This window comes from Plutella xylostella, chromosome 29, assembly GCF_932276165.1.
Source record: "Plutella xylostella chromosome 29, ilPluXylo3.1, whole genome shotgun sequence".
Lineage (NCBI taxonomy): Eukaryota > Metazoa > Arthropoda > Insecta > Lepidoptera > Plutellidae > Plutella > Plutella xylostella.
The window spans coordinates 6167683-6188577 of NC_064009.1; the positions used below are offsets into that span (position 1 = coordinate 6167683).

Below are 20895 nucleotides of genomic sequence, written 5' to 3' on the forward strand. Positions count from 1 at the left end.
GTTATACGATCCGGCTGCGACAGATCCACTAAGACACCACTGTCAACCTGCACGCGTAGCACAGTATGGCGGTGACAAGATATAAATGACAGCTAGTTGCAACAAATTGTGTGATACCAGTTGTCCTCACAAACGCTAACATGGCCAACACGAAATAATCACTACAAGATGTGAGTTACAATTTTGACAGCGAGATTGGAAGATTTGTCTTATTTCCTAACATGGGTGTACCAATTTATCCACACATGTCTCAGTTTGACATTTGTTTAGGTAGCATTATATCACTCAAGTTCGAAGGTGGTGATAACATGTGACACAAATAATTATTTGTTTAGTTTTTGTTAATTTCATCCTTGCTCTACAAGAAGAGATGCAGGAAAGGAAAATTACTATAATACTTATAGGGAGGATGATCCGGGACTCTAATAACCCGTTGAAAATGCTTTAAAAACAACATTTGTCAAAACACACATCCTCTTTTTATTTGACTAAAATTATATATCATATTACTTATATGTAGCGGTGTTAGCTCAGACGGGTAAGCGCCCGCCCCTCACGGAAGAGATGTGGATTCAAATCCTGTCGCTGACATGTGCTAATAAGTTAGATAGATAGACATTAATTTGTTCCACTTAAATTAAGAGGCGAAATGTGTGTGTTGAAGCAGACCAAAAGGGAAGCAACTCAGCGCATATGTTTGCCCTTAGGAACAAACCACAGATTTTCAGTTGTCTCCCATACTTATACTTTAAGTTTGCCTATTCACGTCAAAGTATGTAGGTAATGAAGTGGCTAATTGAATAGTTTGAATGCTAAATATAGAGTTCACGAAATGTAAATAATACTTATAAACTGTACATTGAATACATCTGGCACACCGGGCAGTCAGCGACTCATTCTAATCCTTCACCACAGCGACAAACCCTAGTCAGGCTTTATGATTTATCAACAACACGTGAACAACACACTAACTGAGATGAAGTGGCTAATTGAATAGTTTGAATGCTAAATGTGGAGTTCATGAAGTGTAAATCATATAAACTGTACATTGAATACATCCGGTACACCGGGTAGTCAGCGACTAATCCTTTCACTACAGTGACAAACCCTAGTCAGGATTTATTATTTATCAACTACACACTAACTATAAAAAAATAAGTGGGTATGCTAGCATGTACTTACAACTATTTTAAATGGTTATAAAAATATAATATTTTCTTTAGGTAAGTAAAACATTTATTAAACTTTTAATTAATAAATTATAAAAAGTATACTATTTCACACACCATAAAAGCATATTAGGTATTCTTAGTTATCAACTATCACAATAATCAGTCTGAACTTTGCTTATATCAGTCATCAAATGGGTCTCATAGTATGTATGCCAAGTTTTTCAACTTTTTCAGTTCGGTGCCGCTCCAGTTCATTGTTTCACCACAAGGTTGCTAATGTCATCTGACCATCATTCAGCACCACCATTCACCATTCAGGTGGTTTCTGCCAACAAGAGCTCTCCAACCGTGTCTAGGGCATCAATTTCTGACCGGTTTTGACCATCTTCCGTCTTGCCTACAAGCCAATTTCAATGTTCTGTAACAAACAAAAATGTTTCATTAGATTTTAGTTATACTTATGAACTAAGATTATGTCTCCTATTGTCCTCTTCATCATCATCATAACCCATCACGTCCCCACTGCTGGGGTAGGGGTTTCCTTCCAATGAAGGAAGGGTTTAGGCCTAGCCGACCAAGTAGTGCCATGTGAAAAAAGTTTTTTGAGTTGTTTTGTGTGCATATGCCCAATTATAATAACATGTCACGGGTACTGGCACTTACCTACTGTTTTTTTCCTTCCATTGATTATATAAATGACAAGACAAGCATCGAAGATGATATTCTGCGCCCGTCAGGATCCTGCCCGGGCTTTTTTCTCAAGGCCTTCTAGCTCCTGGGTCCGGGTAGACAGTGGGTGGGTCATCAGTCAGGTGGCATGCTGTTTTTGTTCTTCGTCTCAGGGATCCGATGCATCGACGGCTGCCGATAGCAGGAGCTCCCAAGGAATCTGAGCGTGCTTGGTCGGGAGCAAGCTTGGTCGTATATCATTTGATGAGACGATGTCCAAGAAACTCAATAAAGTAGTTTAATGAGCCAATATGAATCCATGGGGTAGCGCAAAGCAAAGTAATATTACCAAAATAATACACTCGAAACTCTCGAAAGCACCAAACAGTCAAAATTTTCTTCAAGTTTGACAATTGGTGACATTTTAAGTGTCAAAAAACCATAGACAATACAAACAACAACCACAAATGAGAGGTTTTCGGAAAAAAATAACATTTGAAAAACTTATTTGCACAGAGCAGAAAAGTTACAGTGTCACTGGGACTAATGCCGAATCACACAAATAAAATGAGTCCCATGTACACCCTATGCTAACATTTAAGACTGATATCAAAAAGTGACTCAATTTAATCAGTCACTTCACATGTTGTCTTATTATGGCCATACTAGCCGTGCTGGTTTGTTAACCTAGAACCTGGGCCCAATAATAGTGAAGTAAAAAATATTAAATATATCTATCACACGAGTGTCAAAATAGAAGATCCAATACGGAAAAACACAATCCCCCAATGCAAGAGATGCCAACAATATGGTCACACCAAGAACTACTGTATGCGGCCATACAGGTGTGTTAAGTGTGCTGAAAGCCACAACACAGCGGACTGTCCTAAAAAGGACAGACAAGAACCAGCCAAGTGCGCCCTGTGCCTAGAAAATCATGCTGCCAACTACAGAGGATGCAGAGTTTTCAAAGAAATTGAGAGGAGGAAATTTGGCTCTAGAATAAACAACAAATCAGCCAAGCCAAACCAACAAGAAAGTAAGAACCCCGAGGAACCAAATTCAGGCACTGATGAATACACACCAAATCTGGGAAACAAAACGTATGCCCAAGCCACAGCGGGAGTGACAGGTAGCCTTGAAACAATACTTTCGGAACAAACGAAGAAATTAGATCGCCTTATTGATCACATGAGTACCTTAATGGGTCTCTTGACAACCATCGTGAACAAGTTAGTCAAATAATATGGCCCTACGAGTTGCAACTTGGAATGTGAACGGACTGATTGGTAAAAAACAAGAAGTTAAAATATTACTGAACATTCAAAAACTTGACTGATTGGTAAAAAACAAGAAGTTAAAATATTACTGAACATTCAAAAACTTGATATACTTCTTATATCTGAAGCTCACCTAACAGAAAAAACACCTTTTAATTTGGAGGGGTATAGTACACACGGCAACGTCAAATAGTCGGCAGGGCACACTAACGTAGTGTATGTGTGCACACTAACGTTGTCTATGTGTGCATAAACGCAGAAATCGGTTTACACACCAGTAACAAACCACACACACACACACACACACAACACAGCACAAACGAGTTTGCGCGTAGGCAAACGCCCGCAGCTGTGACATAAAAATATCAACCGGTAGTGTTAGTGAAATAGTTATAAAATTGATGTGTAGCTAAATTTCACTACCTGTGTCTATACACTTCGTAGCTCATTGGTAGAATGTTAGACTAATGAAACATAGGTCGTGAGTTCGAGTCCACGGATGGTTATTTTTATTTAACTTAATTCAAATTTTGCGTTAATTTAAACGCTGTTGAGTATAAAATTAATATATTTGAAACTGACAAATGACTACAAGCTGCATAGCTGTCGACTATTTCTCTTCGCCAAAAATATATGATTCGTTCTTCATTTGAGAATTAAAACCATTCTACCCTCATACAATATGAATAAACGAAATTTGTTTTTAGTTTTAGTGACAATTCACCTCTGCGTCTGCAAAGTGATTCACTTTGTGATTTGTCAATTTAATTAATTACTCTTCGCAGTCAGTATGGAAAGTCACTTAACCATGTTCAAAAAGGCGGAGATAATCGTATTTATATGAACAAAACATTACAATTAGTGAAATCGCAAGACGTTTAACGGTAAGTAACATAGAATTGTAAATATTTTATTTGACTGTTAGAATATTTGTATTTGTATAAGCTAAGTATTTGTTTTTTTTGTTTGCAGAGGAGAACTGTTCAATTATGGGTTCACCGATACGCAGATTCGGGACATGTAGACGGATGTCTATACGGATGCATCACCACGCCATCGAGATATCGTAGCTGCACATAGCGCTGATCCGTTCTGCAGCACCCGTTCTACAGCCACAACACATAATCTATCCCTACGAACCGTACGGGTTCACTTGCGTGCTGCTGGGTTGCGGTGTCGGAAGCCGACGAAGAAAATTGGTCTAACCGATCAGATCCGACGATGTCGAAACAGAGTGCGTTTTGCGACTGACTATTTTAAACTTTGATTGGTGCAACAATGTGGTGATATTTAGTGATGAAAAGTCCTTTAAGTCAGACAAGGATGGACGTAAGACATTATGGCGAAAAAGTGGTGAAAATTATAATTATTGTGGTTAGCTCAGTAATTTTTATTTTTTCCATTTGTATAAGATTTTAGTTATGTATTTTGTTAAAGACTTATTATTATTTACAATTTTGGGTAAGCCAATGTGTTAATGATGTTATTGTTACTGATGTTGGAATAAGTTATCTTATTTCTAGCTAATTAACATGTTGATTCATATAACTAATGACTTGCCTATTTACTTTAGTAAAACAGCCAGTCCATCCTTTTCTGATGTTCATTATGATTTAAAACTGCTATTTGAAAATTTTCCTTATTAATATAAACTACAACTATGTTTTAAAACGAAAAACAACAAAAACGTAACATCCTTAATGTTTATGTTACGGCAAGAATAAATTTGGTAATTTTAACAATTAATAACTTGTTTCATTTACTTTCTGTGTTGCTTTTATTCGTTTATACCACAATACTATTATTAACCATCTTAAAAAATAAATTAAATCTATAAAAAAAAAACAAAAAAGAATATTGTAAGTTCAGTGGGATTTGAACCACCATACCTATTATTGTATTCTTGTATCATACCAACCGAGCCATTCAATCTATTACAATGCCTTGCAAAATTTTGCTTCATATCATAAAAACAATGAATCATTGTCACTGGCACAACTACATGCTTACAATATCCGTGTGTGGGTTGCCCAGAACTAAATAATTACGTCGACGTCGCTGACACACACATACACTACCTACGTTAGTGTGCCCTGCCAACCATTTAACGTTGCCGTGTGTACCTATGCTACGTACCACCCTGATAACACCTCCCATGCAGGCACTGCAATTATTATAAAAAATACTATCCAGCACCAATTACTTCCAGAGTATAGATCAACAAAAATTCAGGCAACTTCAATAATGATACATGATAAACAAAGTCCAATCACAGTAACATCCATCTACTGCTCACCAAAACAAAAGAGAAACCCGGAGACTACAGAAGAGGATTTCAATAGTTTCTTCGAGTCACTTGGTCATAGATTTATTGTCGGAGGGGACTGGAATGCAAAGAATCTACAATGGGGATCACGCCTCACCACAACACGAGGACGCAACTTAAAAATGAGCATGGACTACCACAAACTTAATGCCCTCACAACCTGTGAACCAACATACTGGCCCACTGACCCACAAAAACTCCCAGATTTGTTGGACTTCTTCATCTACAAAGGCGTGCAGACTCACTTTCTGTCAGTAGAAAGCTGCCATGACTCATCCTCGGATCATACACCAGTCATAGCGACTCTGAGCTATACCATTATTGAACGTCCCGCCAATCCATACCTGTGCAACAATCACACAGATTGGGAAAACTTCAGGAGACATCTTAATGAAAACTTAAATCTCAACCTTTGTCTGAAAAGTGAAGATGATATAGATTCTGCCACCGAACATATCATAACATCCATTCAAAGAGCAGCATGGGCAAGTACTCCATCCCAAAAGAAATCAACTAATAATAAAGCACACTCCAATGTTCCGTTTATTGTTAAGCAGAAAGTTTTAGAAAAACGTAGGCTTCGACGCATTTGGCAGAATAGCCGGCATCCAGCAGATAAACGGGAATACAACAAGTCAGCAGTAAGCCTAAAAAAGTTTCTTGTGGAAATTGAAAATGACACATTGCAACAGCGCTTAGAAAACTTAACAGCCAAAACTCCAGCAAAAGTTGAAAACTCCCTGTGGCAAACTGTCAAATCACGAAACAAACCACAACTGGCTCAACATCCCCTAAAAACGGATCGTGGCACGTGGGCTAAGACGGACCCTGAAAGAGCTGAAGCCTATGGCTTATTCCTAAGTGATGTGTTCCAACCGAACAGCAGCATGGGAACAGACACATTAGATGAAGAAGTTAGAAAGTTTCTTGAATCTGACCTACAACTCAGTCTGCCCTTACAACACTGCACACCAACAGAGGTCCGGAATATAATAAAACTACTGGAACTAAAAACGGCACCAGGATTTGACCTAATAACAGCAGAGATACTAAAACAACTTCCTAAAAAGGCAATAGTATTTATAACCACACTGTTCAATGCTATATTGAGAATGTCATACTTTCCTCGTGTATGGAAAGTCTCCCAGATAAAAATGGTACCTAAACCTGGAAAGCCTCCGCAGCTGACTTCCCCGTACCGGCCAATCAGCTTGCTACCAGTGCTATCGAAAGTACTAGAAAAAATAATCAGTGCTCGATTAAACCAAAGCCTAAAAGACGCCAGTACTATCCCTGACCACCAGTTTGGGTTTAGAAAAAACCATGCCACTGTTGAACAAGTACACAGGGTCTTCGAACACATAAGGGAAGCTCTGGAATGTAAGAAATACTGCTCAGGAGTATTTTTGGACGTGCAACAGGCCTTTGACAAGGTTTGGCATAATGGCCTGCTCTACAAGTTGAAAAAGTCACTGCCCCACAACTTGTACCTACTACTAAAGTCATATTTAGAACATCGCATATTTTATGTCAAGATTAATGACTCAGTCTCAGAATTCTACGAGATCAATGCAGGAGTTCCTCAAGGCTCAGTGCTGGGACCGTCGCTGTACCTACTCTATACTGCTGATGTGCCTGAATCAGACAATGTGATGACCGCTACCTTTGCAGACGATACCGCTGTTCTTGCTTCCGATGAAAATAACAATATGGCATCAGAAATGTTACAGAGCCATCTAGATAAAGTTAATAAATGAATGAAAGATTGGCGAATAAAGGCTAGCGCAACTAAGTCGAATCATGTCACATTTACCTTGAGGAAAAAAGACTGCCCTCCAGTGAAACTTGGAAATGAAGTGCTCCCCCATCAATCTACTGTTAAGTACCTGGGCTTCCACTTAGACAGGAAACAAACTTGGAAATGCCATATCCAGAAGAAAAGAGACGAGCTAAATCAGAGATACCGATCACTGGAGTGGCTTATGGGTAGAAAATCTAGACTATCACTCGAAAATAAATTGTTGTGTTACAAAACAGTCCTGAAACCCGTGTGGACCTACGGTATTCAACTGTGGGGAACAGCAAGCCAAACAAATATTGAAATCCTACAAAGATTTCAAAACGGAGTACTCAAAGCCATAGTAAATGCACCCTGGTTCACCAGAATGGATGAGGTGCATGAATATTTGAAAATGCCTACCGTGAAAGAGGAGGTTGCAAAACTTACAAGAACCTACCGAGACAGGATTGTAAATCACCCAAACAAACTGGCCACTGACCTTACCAGTAATGTACCCACCAGAAGACTAAAAAGAAAAAATATCTGGGATAACATAGACCAATAATACATTAAGAAGGCAGCCTGACAATGGAAGGGTATGCCTGCAAAGCCAATCATAAACAACGAAATGAACTGCTTATGGTTATATTAAACCGATTGCATGTTGGCAAACAAAAAAAAAAGATCCTAGCATCTGTCCCACATGGTTCAGTCCTCGGTCCAGTGCTATACTCCATCTACACAGCCGACTTGCCTTGCAAAGATGATGATGTTGTTATAGCAACTTACGCTGATGACACAGCCTGTCTTTCGAGCAATAAAGACCCCATCCTAGCCTCACAGAAACTGTTCGCAAGCACAACTGGACGAGATTGATGTCTGGGTGCAAAAATGGAGGATCAAATCCAGTGCCACAAAATCGGTTCACGTCACATTCACCCTACGCAAAGGTGACTGCCCCCCTGTAAACTTGGGACGGGAACAACTACCACATAAAAATTGTGTGAAGTACCTTGGTCTGAGACTAGATAGACGACTTACTTGGGCTGAACACATTAAAGCCAAAAAAACAGAAGCTAACCTACAATATCAGAAGCTGAATTGGCTGATAGGAAGACAGTCGCCTCTCTCACTCAACAACAAACTGCTGGTGTACAAGTGCACCATAAAGCCAATCTGGACTTACGGCATCCAACTCTGGGGATCTGCAAGCAACTCCAACCTGGAAATCCTACAAAGCTTTCAGAATAAAGTACTCAGGGACATATCTGGTGCTACTTGGTATACCCGAAATGCTGAAACACACGAGTACCTGGGGATGCCCACAGTGAAAGAGGAAATATGCTCATACAGCTCCAAATATCAGGACAGGTTACAGGGACATACCAACAAATTAGCGAGAGATCTACTGATGAGTGACCCCGAGGATACTCGACGGTTGAAGCGATGGCACATCCTGTCCCTCAGTGACAGAATCTAAGTGGAGATAAGCTGGAATTAGAAACCAAGGAGATCATGTTCACTGGACCATCACCCAAAACAACGAGGGATAATGAACATACAATCTGATGAAGACAGAATGTCGATGGCAGATGAGAAAGAGGACAAAAAAAAAAAAAAAATATATTAACTTTGAATGTTACTTATTATCCCAGAATATCCACGGGAAACTGTTGTAGCTTAAAGAAAAGCTAGTATTGATTAAATTGAAAACCACATACTCTAACAAAATTACCTTTACCATAGGAAAGATTACTTTTAGTGCTTATAATTATTATTCTGTTCCGTTTCTGGGAACATGAATTCACAATGTACTTAACCATTTCTAAAGGTATAAAAACTTAACAAAAAACTAAAAATACCAGCATTGCCCAGGATTATAATGGTAACAGGTAAGTAATACTTGATAGCAATCAGCATAAATTACCACAGATGTATAAAAAATAAAATAATGCCTGTATAGATAATTGTTTTTAAGAATATAACTGATTGTTTCTCAATGCTTTTCAAGCTTGACATACATTGCGTCTGTATTTTGAACGGGGAGACATTATCAAATCGATCTCGACCAATAGCAAGGCAGGATTTGGTACAGACGCCATGTAATGGTGTGGCACACTATCATGTAATTTCCATAAGACGGTCAACTGACGAGAAATTAAGACGATAACTTACATACAAAGCTCTACGGGTGAAGAACTACGAAAATAATGATAATTTGTATAGTAATAGTAGAGTTGTGTACCGAAAATCCAGAGATTTGGATTGATTATGGCATGTGTATATGGTAAAGTTGGTTTTAAGTACTTACTATCGTAATAATAGCACACTCTTTTCTTGCTGTGTGGTTGCATAGCCATTTCGCTTATTAAAATAACACTAAAAAGAAGTTAAATCACAAATATTAACTATTTTTGAGAATTTTACACAACACGACTCGGTAAACCACGGCGCCAAGCGTTTTTCTTTGTTTTTTTTTAGTGATGGGACCACTTGCTGGATTGTCACACATTATAAACGATGGTAAATAATCGATTATGAAAAATCGAGTCATTTTAATTTTTAATCCTACAAAATATTGTTTTTATATTGTAAAACTGCTATTTGGTATCAATGTAAAAGATGATCTAAAGTTTATGTGTTGCAGACCATAGAACAACGGGGACTCAGGTCCAGACAGTTGCAGTTGCCGATGTCGATGATCCTAAGGAGTCTACTTTATTTGTGGATGGTTCTAACATTTATTGCATATGTAACATTTGGCAAAAGTATCGTTTCTGTAAAAAACGTAAGCCGTTTAGTTAAAACTTATATCGCCACTGATTAATTTTCAATCATTGTACCTATTAGTCAACATAATCCATGCTATGGCATGGCATAGACTAGTAATACAACTAGTTATTATTCTGTGGTAATACAAAGTAATAAAATATTTTTTTATATGGCAACTTTTAAAAAGAAATTCATTCACTTCCTTTTCCTTCATACGTGCCTTTCATTCATTCAATAAAGATCTAAGCAAGTTGAAAAACCTGGTAATATGTGTTATGACTGTTTTATATTCAGAAAATGGGTACCATAACAGTACCAAAGCAAAAGCATTGTGCGGTTCATTCACACACTTACATTACAGTAAAACCAGTAAAACTATAAAGTCCTGAAAACGGAACGGAACGGAAGTGGATCCTAACTAATGGTTACAGACCGTATCGTACCGAATCGATGTATTTTATTTATTAAAGGACAAATCCGTTAAAGAGCCATTGCCAAACGGTATTCCTACAATACAATACCGTAGACATTTTTATGTATTATATTTTCGGAAAAACGGTTACATGAAAGATGATAGACTTTTTTAAGTGACGCGTAGGCATGCTTGGCCAAACGCTAACATTGTTTTTTAAGAGTAGCCACAGTAAGCGGGCTGGTAAAGGTTCTTTCTTCATTAAAATCCTTACATTGTTTTTCAGCTAGGTAGAATAATATAATAGAATAATTTATTTCAATAAAAAGTCACACAAGATAATAATGTAATGTCCTCCTAGCCGAATTTCGACCACAGCGGCCAATCTCAATTGAGATCAGCCATCTACGCAGGAGTAGATTATAGTGCCCAAGTGTGTGCGCAGTACACAGGAGCACTCTCTGTTACAATAGTGATAAAGCTATAGTAGTGAGCATTCTAGGCTGTATTTAACAAATAATCAGTAGCCTCCAGGCGCTAGCCTGTATTACAGCCGCTGGAACCGAGGTACATCAAAAGTTTTGAGGTAATAAGTTTTGATTCATAACTTATTAGTTACCAACATGACGGACATCATAATACGCAGGTTTTTTGTCTATTGCCTTGTTTTATAATTTGGTTGCAACATGCCGTGTCAATGACGTCGATCTCCACGTAATCTATCATTCATTCAAATAATTCGACCAATCACCGGTCTGAATTTTCCCATTCGGTCAGCGCCATTTTGGAGTATTTCACGTAGATAAATTCTTTCATTCACTCCTTCAAGTTAAAGCAGTGGTCAAGGTACGACGTGTTTCTTGTTGTATTTTATGTGAAGTGAATTTTTTTTTGGTTTTAGTGAATTTATCTATACTTTTTTGACTTACACAAGTCAGCTCATTCAGTTTTGTAATTTGTTGAAGTGATTTTACTCGCCGGATATATTTTTTACAAATGACTAAGATAAATATTCGTTGTTACAGGTTGGACCCTGCTTCCTAGAAAAATCAATAAATATTTTTAACATCTCTTAACAAAACGCTACAGAAATTATGTAAGTATATCATTTGATTATTCTTTAATATCTGCGAGTTAGTATTTTTGGACTAGCTAGGATTTTATAGTGTGGTTTTAGTGTAAATTTTTTCAATCAATTCGTCTTTGCTTTATTGTAGTCATTACCATTTTTTCACTATTATGATTAAAGGACAAGTCGGTTACTTATAGTGTATTAACTGTATCAAATATAATATAGTACTTATAGTTTAAGCATCACTCAGAAAATTGAATTTATCTCATGAATTTAATCTGCCTAGTCTGATGATTGAATACCTGTCTGATCTTATCCGCCATTTTGAGGCGTGTGAGGGGGTTCAATTTCATATAACTGTTAACATCATGTTTAGCAAAACAATCTGCCCTCTTTACTTACCTATCAAATCCAATATTTTATTGCCATTACCTCAGTATTCAGTATGTACATGTGGTACTTATATGACACGTGTACTTATCGCTTTGCTGTACAAATCGATAAGGAACCTCAAGCGGTTGGCGCATGCGGCATGCGCCGTGCTCCACGCCCACTTGCTCGCGTGGCAACATAAATCAATAACGATCTGACAATAACTCTTTGTTTTCAGGTCTTCAGGTAGCTGGAATAATAGCCGCGGTAGCGGTGGTTCCAAATATGGCGGCGGCGGTGGTGGTGGAGGCGGATATGGCGGTGGCGGTGGATCTAGATTCGGAGGTGGCGGCGGCGGTGGCAGCAGGTTCGGCGGCGGCGGCGGAGGTGGTTTTGGAGGCAAGAAAGACTTCACCGGAGGCCAGAACATGAGGCGCCCCAACTGGGATTCAGTGTCCCTGCAGCCATTCAACAAGAACTTCTACAACCCTCACCCCTCAGTACTTAGCCGTTCTCCTTATGAAGTAGAACAATTCCGAAACCAACATGAAATTACTATTAGCGGAGTTGATATCCCTCCTCCAATCCAACAGTTTGAAGAGGGCAACTTCCCTGATTATGTTATGTCCAGTATCAAAAGCCAAGGATACAAAGAACCAACACCTATTCAAGCACAAGGCTGGCCTATTGCCATGTCTGGATTGAACTTAGTTGGTATTGCCCAAACTGGATCTGGAAAAACTTTAGCATACATTCTGCCTGCTATTGTTCACATCAACAACCAACAGCCTATTAGGCGTGGAGATGGCCCCATCGCTCTTGTTCTAGCACCAACCCGAGAGTTGGCCCAACAGATCCAACAGGTTGCCACTGACTTTGGCAATGCTTCATACGTCAGAAACACATGCATATTTGGTGGTGCTCCTAAGAGGGAACAAGCTCGTGATCTTGAGAGGGGTGTTGAAATTGTCATTGCCACTCCTGGCAGACTCATTGATTTCTTGGAAAAGGGAACAACCAACCTTCAGCGTTGCACATACCTGGTGCTCGATGAAGCTGATAGAATGCTTGACATGGGATTTGAACCCCAGATCAGGAAAATCATTGAGCAAATTCGTCCTGACAGACAGACTGTCATGTGGTCAGCTACATGGCCCAAAGAAGTAAAGAAACTAGCTGAAGATTACCTTGGTGACTATGTACAAATTAATGTTGGATCCATGCAACTGTCTGCTAACCACAACATCCTTCAAATAATTGATGTTTGTCAAGAACATGAAAAAGAGAACAAGTATGTATTGATTGACCTTTTAACTTTTATTTTAGATTCTTATATGATGAATTTGTTAATGTCTGACACATTTTGTGATTAAAAATACACCAATACCTCTAAGAAGATCTGAACTTTCCTATTGATACAAATATTTACTTAAAAGGTTAGCAAATATTTTAAAACTGTATTGTTTTCCAGGTTGAATGTACTATTACAAGAAATAGGTCAGAGCCAAGAACCTGGTGCCAAAACCATCATCTTTGTGGAGACCAAACGGAAAGTGGAGAATATCACTAGAAATATCAGACGGTATGGATGGCCAGCTGTGTGCATGCACGGAGACAAGACCCAACAGGAAAGAGACCAAGTCTTACATCAATTCAAACAGGGCCGTGCCAGTATCCTAGTTGCCACAGATGTGGCTGCTCGAGGACTTGGTAAGTTTCGACTTTTAAAGTTTAATTCAAAAAGCATTTATGTTGTTTGTGTAATTGTGCTTAAAACATTTGTATTTTATATTAAAATTGCATTTGTTTTACTATTTCAGAGGCACTGGCGGAAAGTTATTGTGTTCTAACAGAATACTGCCACATATTGGCATATGTGATACTGCACTGGATTTGTAGATAAAACTCATTAACTGGTGCAGTGTTCTTTGATATGAGAATGCAATAACTCGTCATTACTATGGTGCCTCATATGTTGAGCCTTTCACTACGATGGACCCACGGCCGGAAGCTTGATGGTATGTCCGTGACTGCGGATGCACTTGAAAGTAGAAGAAAACCTGGTGATGCACTACATGATAAAAAAGAACTGAAATTATTGAACCCATGGTGCATTGTTATAAAACTTGACCAAAGTTGAGAGATTGACAAGAGGTCAAGGGTTTTCTGTTTCGGCCAAAATGGAGTTTTCAAAGGGGCAAGAGATAAAAATTGAAAAATTTATTGAATTTACTGAAATGCCCTTTTACAAGACTCCAGGGTTCCAAGTGAGAGGCAAAGTTATTTGTTGGACTTGTACATTATACTGTGTAACTCATTCATGTAAGTAATATGAGTTGCAATTTATCAGCATTATGTTGTCCTAAGTAACTAAATGTAAAAAAGAACTCAGTTTATTATTTTTGACAGCATAATTAGATATTAAAGGGATGGGGTTCCAATACTTTCAATATCTAAATGCGGTCACCATTCCCTAAAAAATATGTGTTAATTGATGTTTTAATTGCAGATGTTGACGGTATTAAATATGTCATAAACTTTGACTACCCTAACTCTTCTGAGGACTACATTCACCGAATTGGTAGAACTGGGCGATCAAAAACTACAGGGACCTCGTATGCTTTCTTCACTCCCTCCAACTCCCGCCAAGCTAAAGACCTCGTCTCAGTGCTGCAGGAAGCTAACCAAGTGAGTAGCAAACCAACACTCATTTACTTTAGATGCAGTTGAGACTCACTAAGTGCAAACACTCGTTCCACTTAGAGTAGCGTCGATTATACCTTTCATATCCTCCTCATACCTTTGGCATGGGTACGTTTCATATTGGCGTGACATGAATGCAAGTATGAGGTACATTAACACAACTACATGCCTTCGGTGTCCACACGACTCTTTGTCTGGATCCCATCCTCAGATGTTGTTACATTTTTTTTCCAAATAGGCGATTGATATTATAAATGTTTGAGATAATACTAATGTTGTGTGTGTCTTTTCAGACGGTGAACCCTCAGCTCCAAACAATGGCGGAGCGTTGCGGAGGAGGCGGCGGCGGCTGGAACAGGAACCGGTACGGCGGAGGCGGCGGCCGTGGTGGAGGCGGCGGCTCCTTCAAACGCGGATCCAACTTCGGCAGAAGTAACGGACATGGCGGCGGAAACCACAAAAAATTCAATGACTATTAACTTTATGAAAGTATCTCTATTTAATTGTATTTTAGAATAATTGCAGCGAATCCTCATAGGAATACTGAATGTGGGTGTTATGTAATAACGATTATGTAATTCTGTTTGTTTGCCTGGTACAAGTGTGTTGAGTATAGTTTTAATTTTAATTTATTCTTAAAACGCACTTAACATCTTAAGTTGTTTTAAAATATTTTTTGCACTGTGATAATTTGTAAGCTGTGATTTCTAGTGAGGATTAGCTCTTGGTGTTCTTTTTCATTGACCAGTAAAACTTCTTCTATTATGTATGTGAAGTGTCTACCGTTGTGGTACATTCTTATACTTTGACAATGTGGTTTCCAAAACTGTCTTGTAGTAGCATAACGCAGGATATAAGATAAATAAATTAATGTACGTCTAAATATAAAATAAATCTTTTTATTTCTCCATTCGACATAATTTAGGTAGGTTGAGATTAGAAAATTTTAGTCTTTGTTTTTCAAACGCCTCTATAATACAAGTGTAGGTACAGTTCCCCAAAATTGATAATGCACATAGAAATCTTCGTCATTGTTCGGCAACGGTCGTATTCCCGAGCGTTTAGAAAACTATTATGTATTTAGAGTGGTTAAGTGCATTTTCTTCATGAAATTTTAGTAGAATTAGTAATTGGTGCTAAAAGTGATAATTGATTTATCAGTAACGAAATTTGATTCGATAATTCATAATATTTCCATAATATTAAAATTTACTTACTTCGAAAATGTTACAGTAGGTACTTTTCAAGTGTCTTACTGAAGCTGATGTAAAGATGGATGAAAGAAGGTTTGAATAACCCAAGGTTTATATTATAAGGAGAAATGGATTTCAAACACAGGTTTATATAAAAAAATTGAAATCTCAGTTCAAAAGTATTTACAGCACTGATTATTTCACATGAATAAAAATGTTTACATTAAAATCTCAGTTCAAAAATATTTACAGCGCTGATCATTCACAATAAGCGTCAGCGCACACCGAACTGCAAAATGCTCGCGCATGGTCGAGCAAAATGTAGAACGCATACTCGAACATTTACTAGAAAGCTCGAGCATGGTCGAGCATCAAGTTGGGACGTGTATTCAATTTTGAAATGTATGTAATTATCATAAGATTAATTTTTCAATGGTTTCATAATATGCTCTGCTCTGCTCTGCTCTTGGTGTGCGCTGAGCCTAATATTACAATTACAAACTTGGTCTTTTGGGTGTGGCTTTATTGGCAAAGTGAAGTCTATCAATGTGACGCATATTTTATTCTTAAATGTGCCTCATAATATGGCGTCGTCAAAAATAATTAAAGTTGAAATTAAATTCACATTTGAAAAAAATAACAAGAACGATGTGTAATTGAAGCTCTTTATAATTCCACAAAAGTAATATTGATCTTGACCTTGAGACCCTTGACTGATCGGTGACAGCCACCGACCGCCCAAATTGTTTTCGATTATGTGTCACATGATATTGACTACTATATCTTTCGAACAAGGATCAAAATGCAAGTGCTTTGTTTAAGGCACTGATTCGGGTGTTTCCGGGAATACGACAGTTTGCGAAGATTTGCATGCGCATTATTAATATGGGAGAACTGTATTTAGAGCTCACGATCACAACTGACCAAAGGCGAGCGCTACACGCAATACTCATATTTGTGATGAGTTTCGTCAATATAAACTGACGGATGATTGTAATATAGACGGCCGACTGGTGCAGTGGTTAGTGACCCTGACTGCTAAGCCGAAGGTCCCGGGTTCGATTCCCGGCTGGGGCAAAAATTTGTTTAGACATAATTATTTGTACTCGAGTCTTGGGTGTTAAATATTTATAATTAATATGTATTTGTGTAGATATATCAGCTGTCCGATACCCATAATACAGGCTCTGCCTAGCTTGGGGTCGGATGGCCGTGTGTGAGATGTCCCCACATATTATTATTTATTTCCGAATATGTTTACAGTATTCTTAAAGTAGGCACTTTCTATTCTAGTATATTTATCGCAGGATTTCCGGAAATCGCCATTGAGTTTAGTACCCGAGTTCAAATGGGCGATATTCTATGTGGCAAGTAGTTTCTACCCATTATTTATTTCTTGTTGGTAGTAGTAGTAGTAGAAAGAGGGTAGTAGTAGTAGTCGAAAGAGGGTAGTAGAGTAGTATTCGAAATACCTACCTCATCTCATGCCTTATTGTGATGTGAACAACTTTCGTTCTACGACTTTACTGTACTGAGGCATATCTTTTTTGGGTTAGCCGGCTAAATACCTTCAGATAAAAGTCGAGACATACACGTGTCCCAAAACGAGTTCGTCTGGCACGCACGTGTAGGTCAGTGTAGGTACATGAGTCACAAATAATCATGAAGACAACACGTGTTTCACTGGACAACATCGTTCATTCACGTGAATTACCACATACTCAGAATAATAATGGCCTCGCGCTTTACCATCTCTAAATGTTGAAAATGTATTGCAAAACCCCTAGGCCCTAGCGGCCTAGGCGGATTAAAACACAGAATGGACCATTGAAGTATTAAGTACGGAATCAACTTTCAACGATGATTCAACGTGCGTTCATCCCTAATACAGGTTCTGCGAACTTAAAAGGGATGTACTACTACTGTAATATAGATTAAGACTATTTACTTAATAAAGAAATTTTGGATTTTTTTTTGATTTGAACGTGCCAGAGGGACTCAAGCTTTTTTTAGTAATCATTATTTATTTAGGGGTGATTTACATAATGGTCCGATGGTCCTATCCATTGAGTAGAGGGTACACCCGAGTCCGCGTTGTTCAATGGTCCTATCATGATAGGACTATAATCCTATAATGAGATAAGTATCTACTTATTGGTCCCAAAGACAATGACTGTGTAATAAAATAAGGCGGGTGCAAAACTGAGGCCCAAAGCAATTATTCAAAGTTGAGTCGTTTCTCTTGAGATTCGAGGAATGTTCGATTATTTTATCGATTAAATAATCCAATAGTTTTTATTCTGAGTTATTGGTGTCACATACATGGAAGGACGACAGAGGACAGAGTACCTTGTACATGTGAGTGAAGTGTCAGTTACAGGTGACAGACAGTGTGAGATTGATTTTGAGGTTAGGCATAACAGCGAAGATTATAAAACCTTAAACCTTAGGAAAAGTTATAAATATAAAACCTTCCATTAAAATTTATTAAAGAAATGGTGGAGTGAAGTAAATTATTCTAACCTGGTTGATAGACTTAAGTTTTATAACGTGATTGGAGAGAAAACACCCAAAATTACCGTATCAAAATGGCATTAAATGTTATCACAAGTTTTTTAAAGCGCAAAGATGCTGTCAAAGTGTAAGTATTTATATCGAGAGGCATGTAATATATACGCAATACTCAATCATTTTATCCATCCATAAGTGTTACACAGTGTTACATCTGTGACATTTTATGTAAGTATATAATTAATTTTTACTTTCAATTATTTCTTTCAGGTTACTCCAAAGTATCAAACAATCTACTGAAAGAAACCTATTTGATGTTGGAACCTGCAGACCAATATTGAGTGTAAACATTCACAAATTTTACTCAGTAAAAACTGTGGAGCAGAAAGATGTAGATGAATACCGCAATGAACACAATATAACCGTTATAGGTAAAGACATACCTAATCCATACACAGATATTGACAATAGTGAGTTTCCAGATTATATTAAGGACTTCTTAAGGAAAGAAGGCTTTAGCAAACCAACAGTGATACAGTCACAGGGATGGCCTGTTGCCCTAAGTGGACAAAACTTTGTTGGTATTGCACAAACTGGGACTGGAAAAACTTTAGCTTACCTGTTGCCTGCAATCATGCATATAAAAGAGAAAAATGCTAGAAAAGGCAAAGGTCCCATAGTACTTGTGTTGGCTCCCACCCGGGAGTTGGCTAGACAGATCGAGCAAGTGGCCAAAGCCTTTGAGAGACTATTGTACATCCGTTGCGCTTGCATATATGGAGGTGCCAGCAGAAATGTACAAGCTCAAATACTACAGCAGGGTGTTGATATTGTCATTGCCACCCCTGGAAGGTTGAATGATTTCCTTATGAGTAAAGTGACAACCCTGTCTCGGTGTACCTATGTGGTTTTGGATGAAGCTGACAGAATGCTGGACATGGGCTTCGAGCCTCAGATCCGGCAAGCACTGGAAGGGGTTCCCCTGGAGAGGCAGATCATGATGTTCTCTGCCACCTGGCCCAAGGAGGTGCAGCATTTAGCTGAGGACTATTTGGGGAAGTTTGTGCAAGTCAATGTTGGTTCAACAGAACTGTCTGCTAATCATAACATTCAGCAGAACTTCCATTTCTGTGAACAAATGGAGAAGATGGACAAGTAAGTAGTAGAAGCTGTATTCTATTTTTTCATATTCATAATTTTTCCAAAGTGACCGCGTTGTGCTACCTACATCCAGATAGTATCAGATACAGTTCACTTAATGTCTCTAATTCAATATAATATTTTTTTACAGGCTGAAATCAATAATTCACGACATAGCTGGAGAAGGTTTTGGAAAGATTTTGATTTTTGCAAACACTAAAAAGTTTGTTGATAATTTAACCTTTATGCTAAAGAAGAATGGCTGGCCAGCAATGGGCATCCATGGTGACAAATCACAGAACCAGAGGGATTTCATTATACAAAAGTTTAAAAAGGGAAGCTGTAATATTCTAGTTGCAACTGAAGTGGCGGCCAGAGGTCTTGGTATGTTGGCTTGGTATCAAAATGTATGCATGCTGTGTTCCTGCTGTACGGCACTGTTATCAACATAGATAAATGAAATATCGCGATGCGCGTCATACACGTGATTGGTGTATTAAATGTGTTCTGAAGATGCTATGCAACCTGGGCTGGTTTATGTTTTTGGTAGAGCAAAAAAATGCAGCATATTATTGATACTTTTCATTATATTAATGTTTCAGATGTGGACGGAGTGACGCACGTGGTGAACTTCGACTTCCCCAACACGTCCGAGGACTACATCCACAGGATCGGCAGGACCGGCCGCTCTAGCAGCAAGGGGGTGTCCCACACCATCCTGACCGATGAAGACGAGCGGCAGGCCAAAAGCTTGATTGCTGTTCTAGAAGAAGCCAATCAGGTACCTTTTATCTTCTGTAAATTACAGGTATAGTTTCACCCCTTTCTCATGCACAAAGGCATTCCCCTAAACTCCGTCGTAGGCGCTTGAAGAAGAATATATTGTGAAAAGGGCTGCCATAGGGGTATTATAGGACTATTGAGAGAGATATGGTTAGAGCGAGATAGCAAGAATCCGTCCGCCATTATCATACTGTTTCTTTACCCGGTACCTATATGACTTGGCTTACTCCAAAAGCGTCGAATCATTCCCTCATGTCTCTAATTCAATATAATATTGGCATGGCATTGACTGAGCGTCGTCATCTTCATGTTGAGCCCTCATGAAGCCATTAGATTGAGTTCCTTCTTGATAACTTTTTGTAATAAGATTCCAACTTTAAATTTCAGGAAGTACCACAGGAGCTAAAAGACATGGCGCGATCATTCTCCCTCTCGAAGTCGAAGAATAATGAGTATAAATGGAACAGGTCTGGCTCCAAGCCAAGCTATGGCAACAAGTGGAACCGATACGGCAACAACTACAATAGCAAAAATAACTACAATAGCAATAACAACAACCGGAACAACTATAGAAGCAACCGCAGCCTCTCGCGCGAAAGCAATACCTACTATTAGAGTAGATTGGGAAGTCTGTAGTTGTAAGTAGATATGTACCTTATTATGTGTAGTGTTTATGTTATAGATAAAATTAATAAAAGTATTGTCGAAAA

At 38.4% G+C, this 20895-nt stretch overlaps 3 protein-coding genes and 1 long non-coding RNA gene across 5 annotated transcripts in view; 2 read left to right on the plus strand and 2 right to left on the minus strand.

Annotated features, from left to right (window-relative positions):
* Positions 1-9710, minus strand: part of LOC105394770 (histone deacetylase HDAC1) — a 36073-nt gene extending 26363 nt beyond the window's left edge. Inside the window, exon 1 of the mRNA XM_011566682.3 lies at positions 9539-9710. Coding sequence (XP_011564984.1) covers positions 9539-9587 — 49 coding nt within the window. The 5' untranslated portion in view covers positions 9588-9710. The remainder of the gene's footprint in view (positions 1-9538) is intronic.
* On the minus strand, positions 45-3462 carry LOC125490954. The gene is made up of 3 exons (XR_007267996.1): positions 3397-3462; positions 1836-2515; positions 45-1590 (listed from the first exon to the last, which is right to left on the minus strand). It is a non-coding gene; the product is annotated as an uncharacterized LOC125490954 (long non-coding RNA).
* Positions 9711-11332: 1622 nt separating the features above from the next.
* On the plus strand, positions 11333-15448 carry LOC105394775 (ATP-dependent RNA helicase p62-like). 2 transcript variants are annotated; one of them, XR_007268025.1, is made up of 5 exons: positions 11333-11507; positions 12094-13146; positions 13327-13565; positions 13676-14177; positions 14365-14451. XR_007268025.1 is itself a non-coding variant. In XM_038120734.2 (5 exons), coding segments are annotated over exons 1-5 (1659 nt in total). In that variant the 5' UTR covers positions 11333-11505; the 3' UTR covers positions 15038-15448. The 2 variants fall into 2 exon arrangements, 1 of the variants encoding a protein (XP_037976662.2); XM_038120734.2 differs by lacking the exon at positions 13676-14177 and adding an exon at positions 14852-15448 and having other exon boundaries at positions 14365-14543.
* A 2780-nt stretch (positions 15449-18228) lies between these two features.
* On the plus strand, positions 18229-20895 carry LOC105394769 (ATP-dependent RNA helicase p62). Its single transcript, XM_038120740.2, has 5 exons — positions 18229-18392; positions 18533-19417; positions 19554-19786; positions 20005-20183; positions 20573-20895. Exons 1-5 carry the CDS (start codon positions 18340-18342, stop codon positions 20798-20800), a joined length of 1578 nt encoding a protein of 525 aa, XP_037976668.2. The 5' UTR covers positions 18229-18339; the 3' UTR covers positions 20801-20895.

Coding starts and splice junctions, on each gene's coding strand:
- LOC105394775 (XM_038120734.2), top strand. Junction 13,566..14,364: donor TGTGGCTGCTCGAGGACTTG/GTAAGTTTCGAC, acceptor TTTTAATTGCAG/ATGTTGACGGTATTAAATAT. Junction 14,544..14,851: donor TGCTGCAGGAAGCTAACCAA/GTGAGTAGCAAA, acceptor GTGTCTTTTCAG/ACGGTGAACCCTCAGCTCCA.
- LOC105394769 (XM_038120740.2), top strand. CDS start 18,340: ATGGCATTAAATGTTATCACAAGTTTTTTAAAGCGCAAAGATGCTGTC. Junction 19,787..20,004: donor AGTGGCGGCCAGAGGTCTTG/GTATGTTGGCTT, acceptor TTAATGTTTCAG/ATGTGGACGGAGTGACGCAC. Junction 20,184..20,572: donor TTCTAGAAGAAGCCAATCAG/GTACCTTTTATC, acceptor TTTAAATTTCAG/GAAGTACCACAGGAGCTAAA.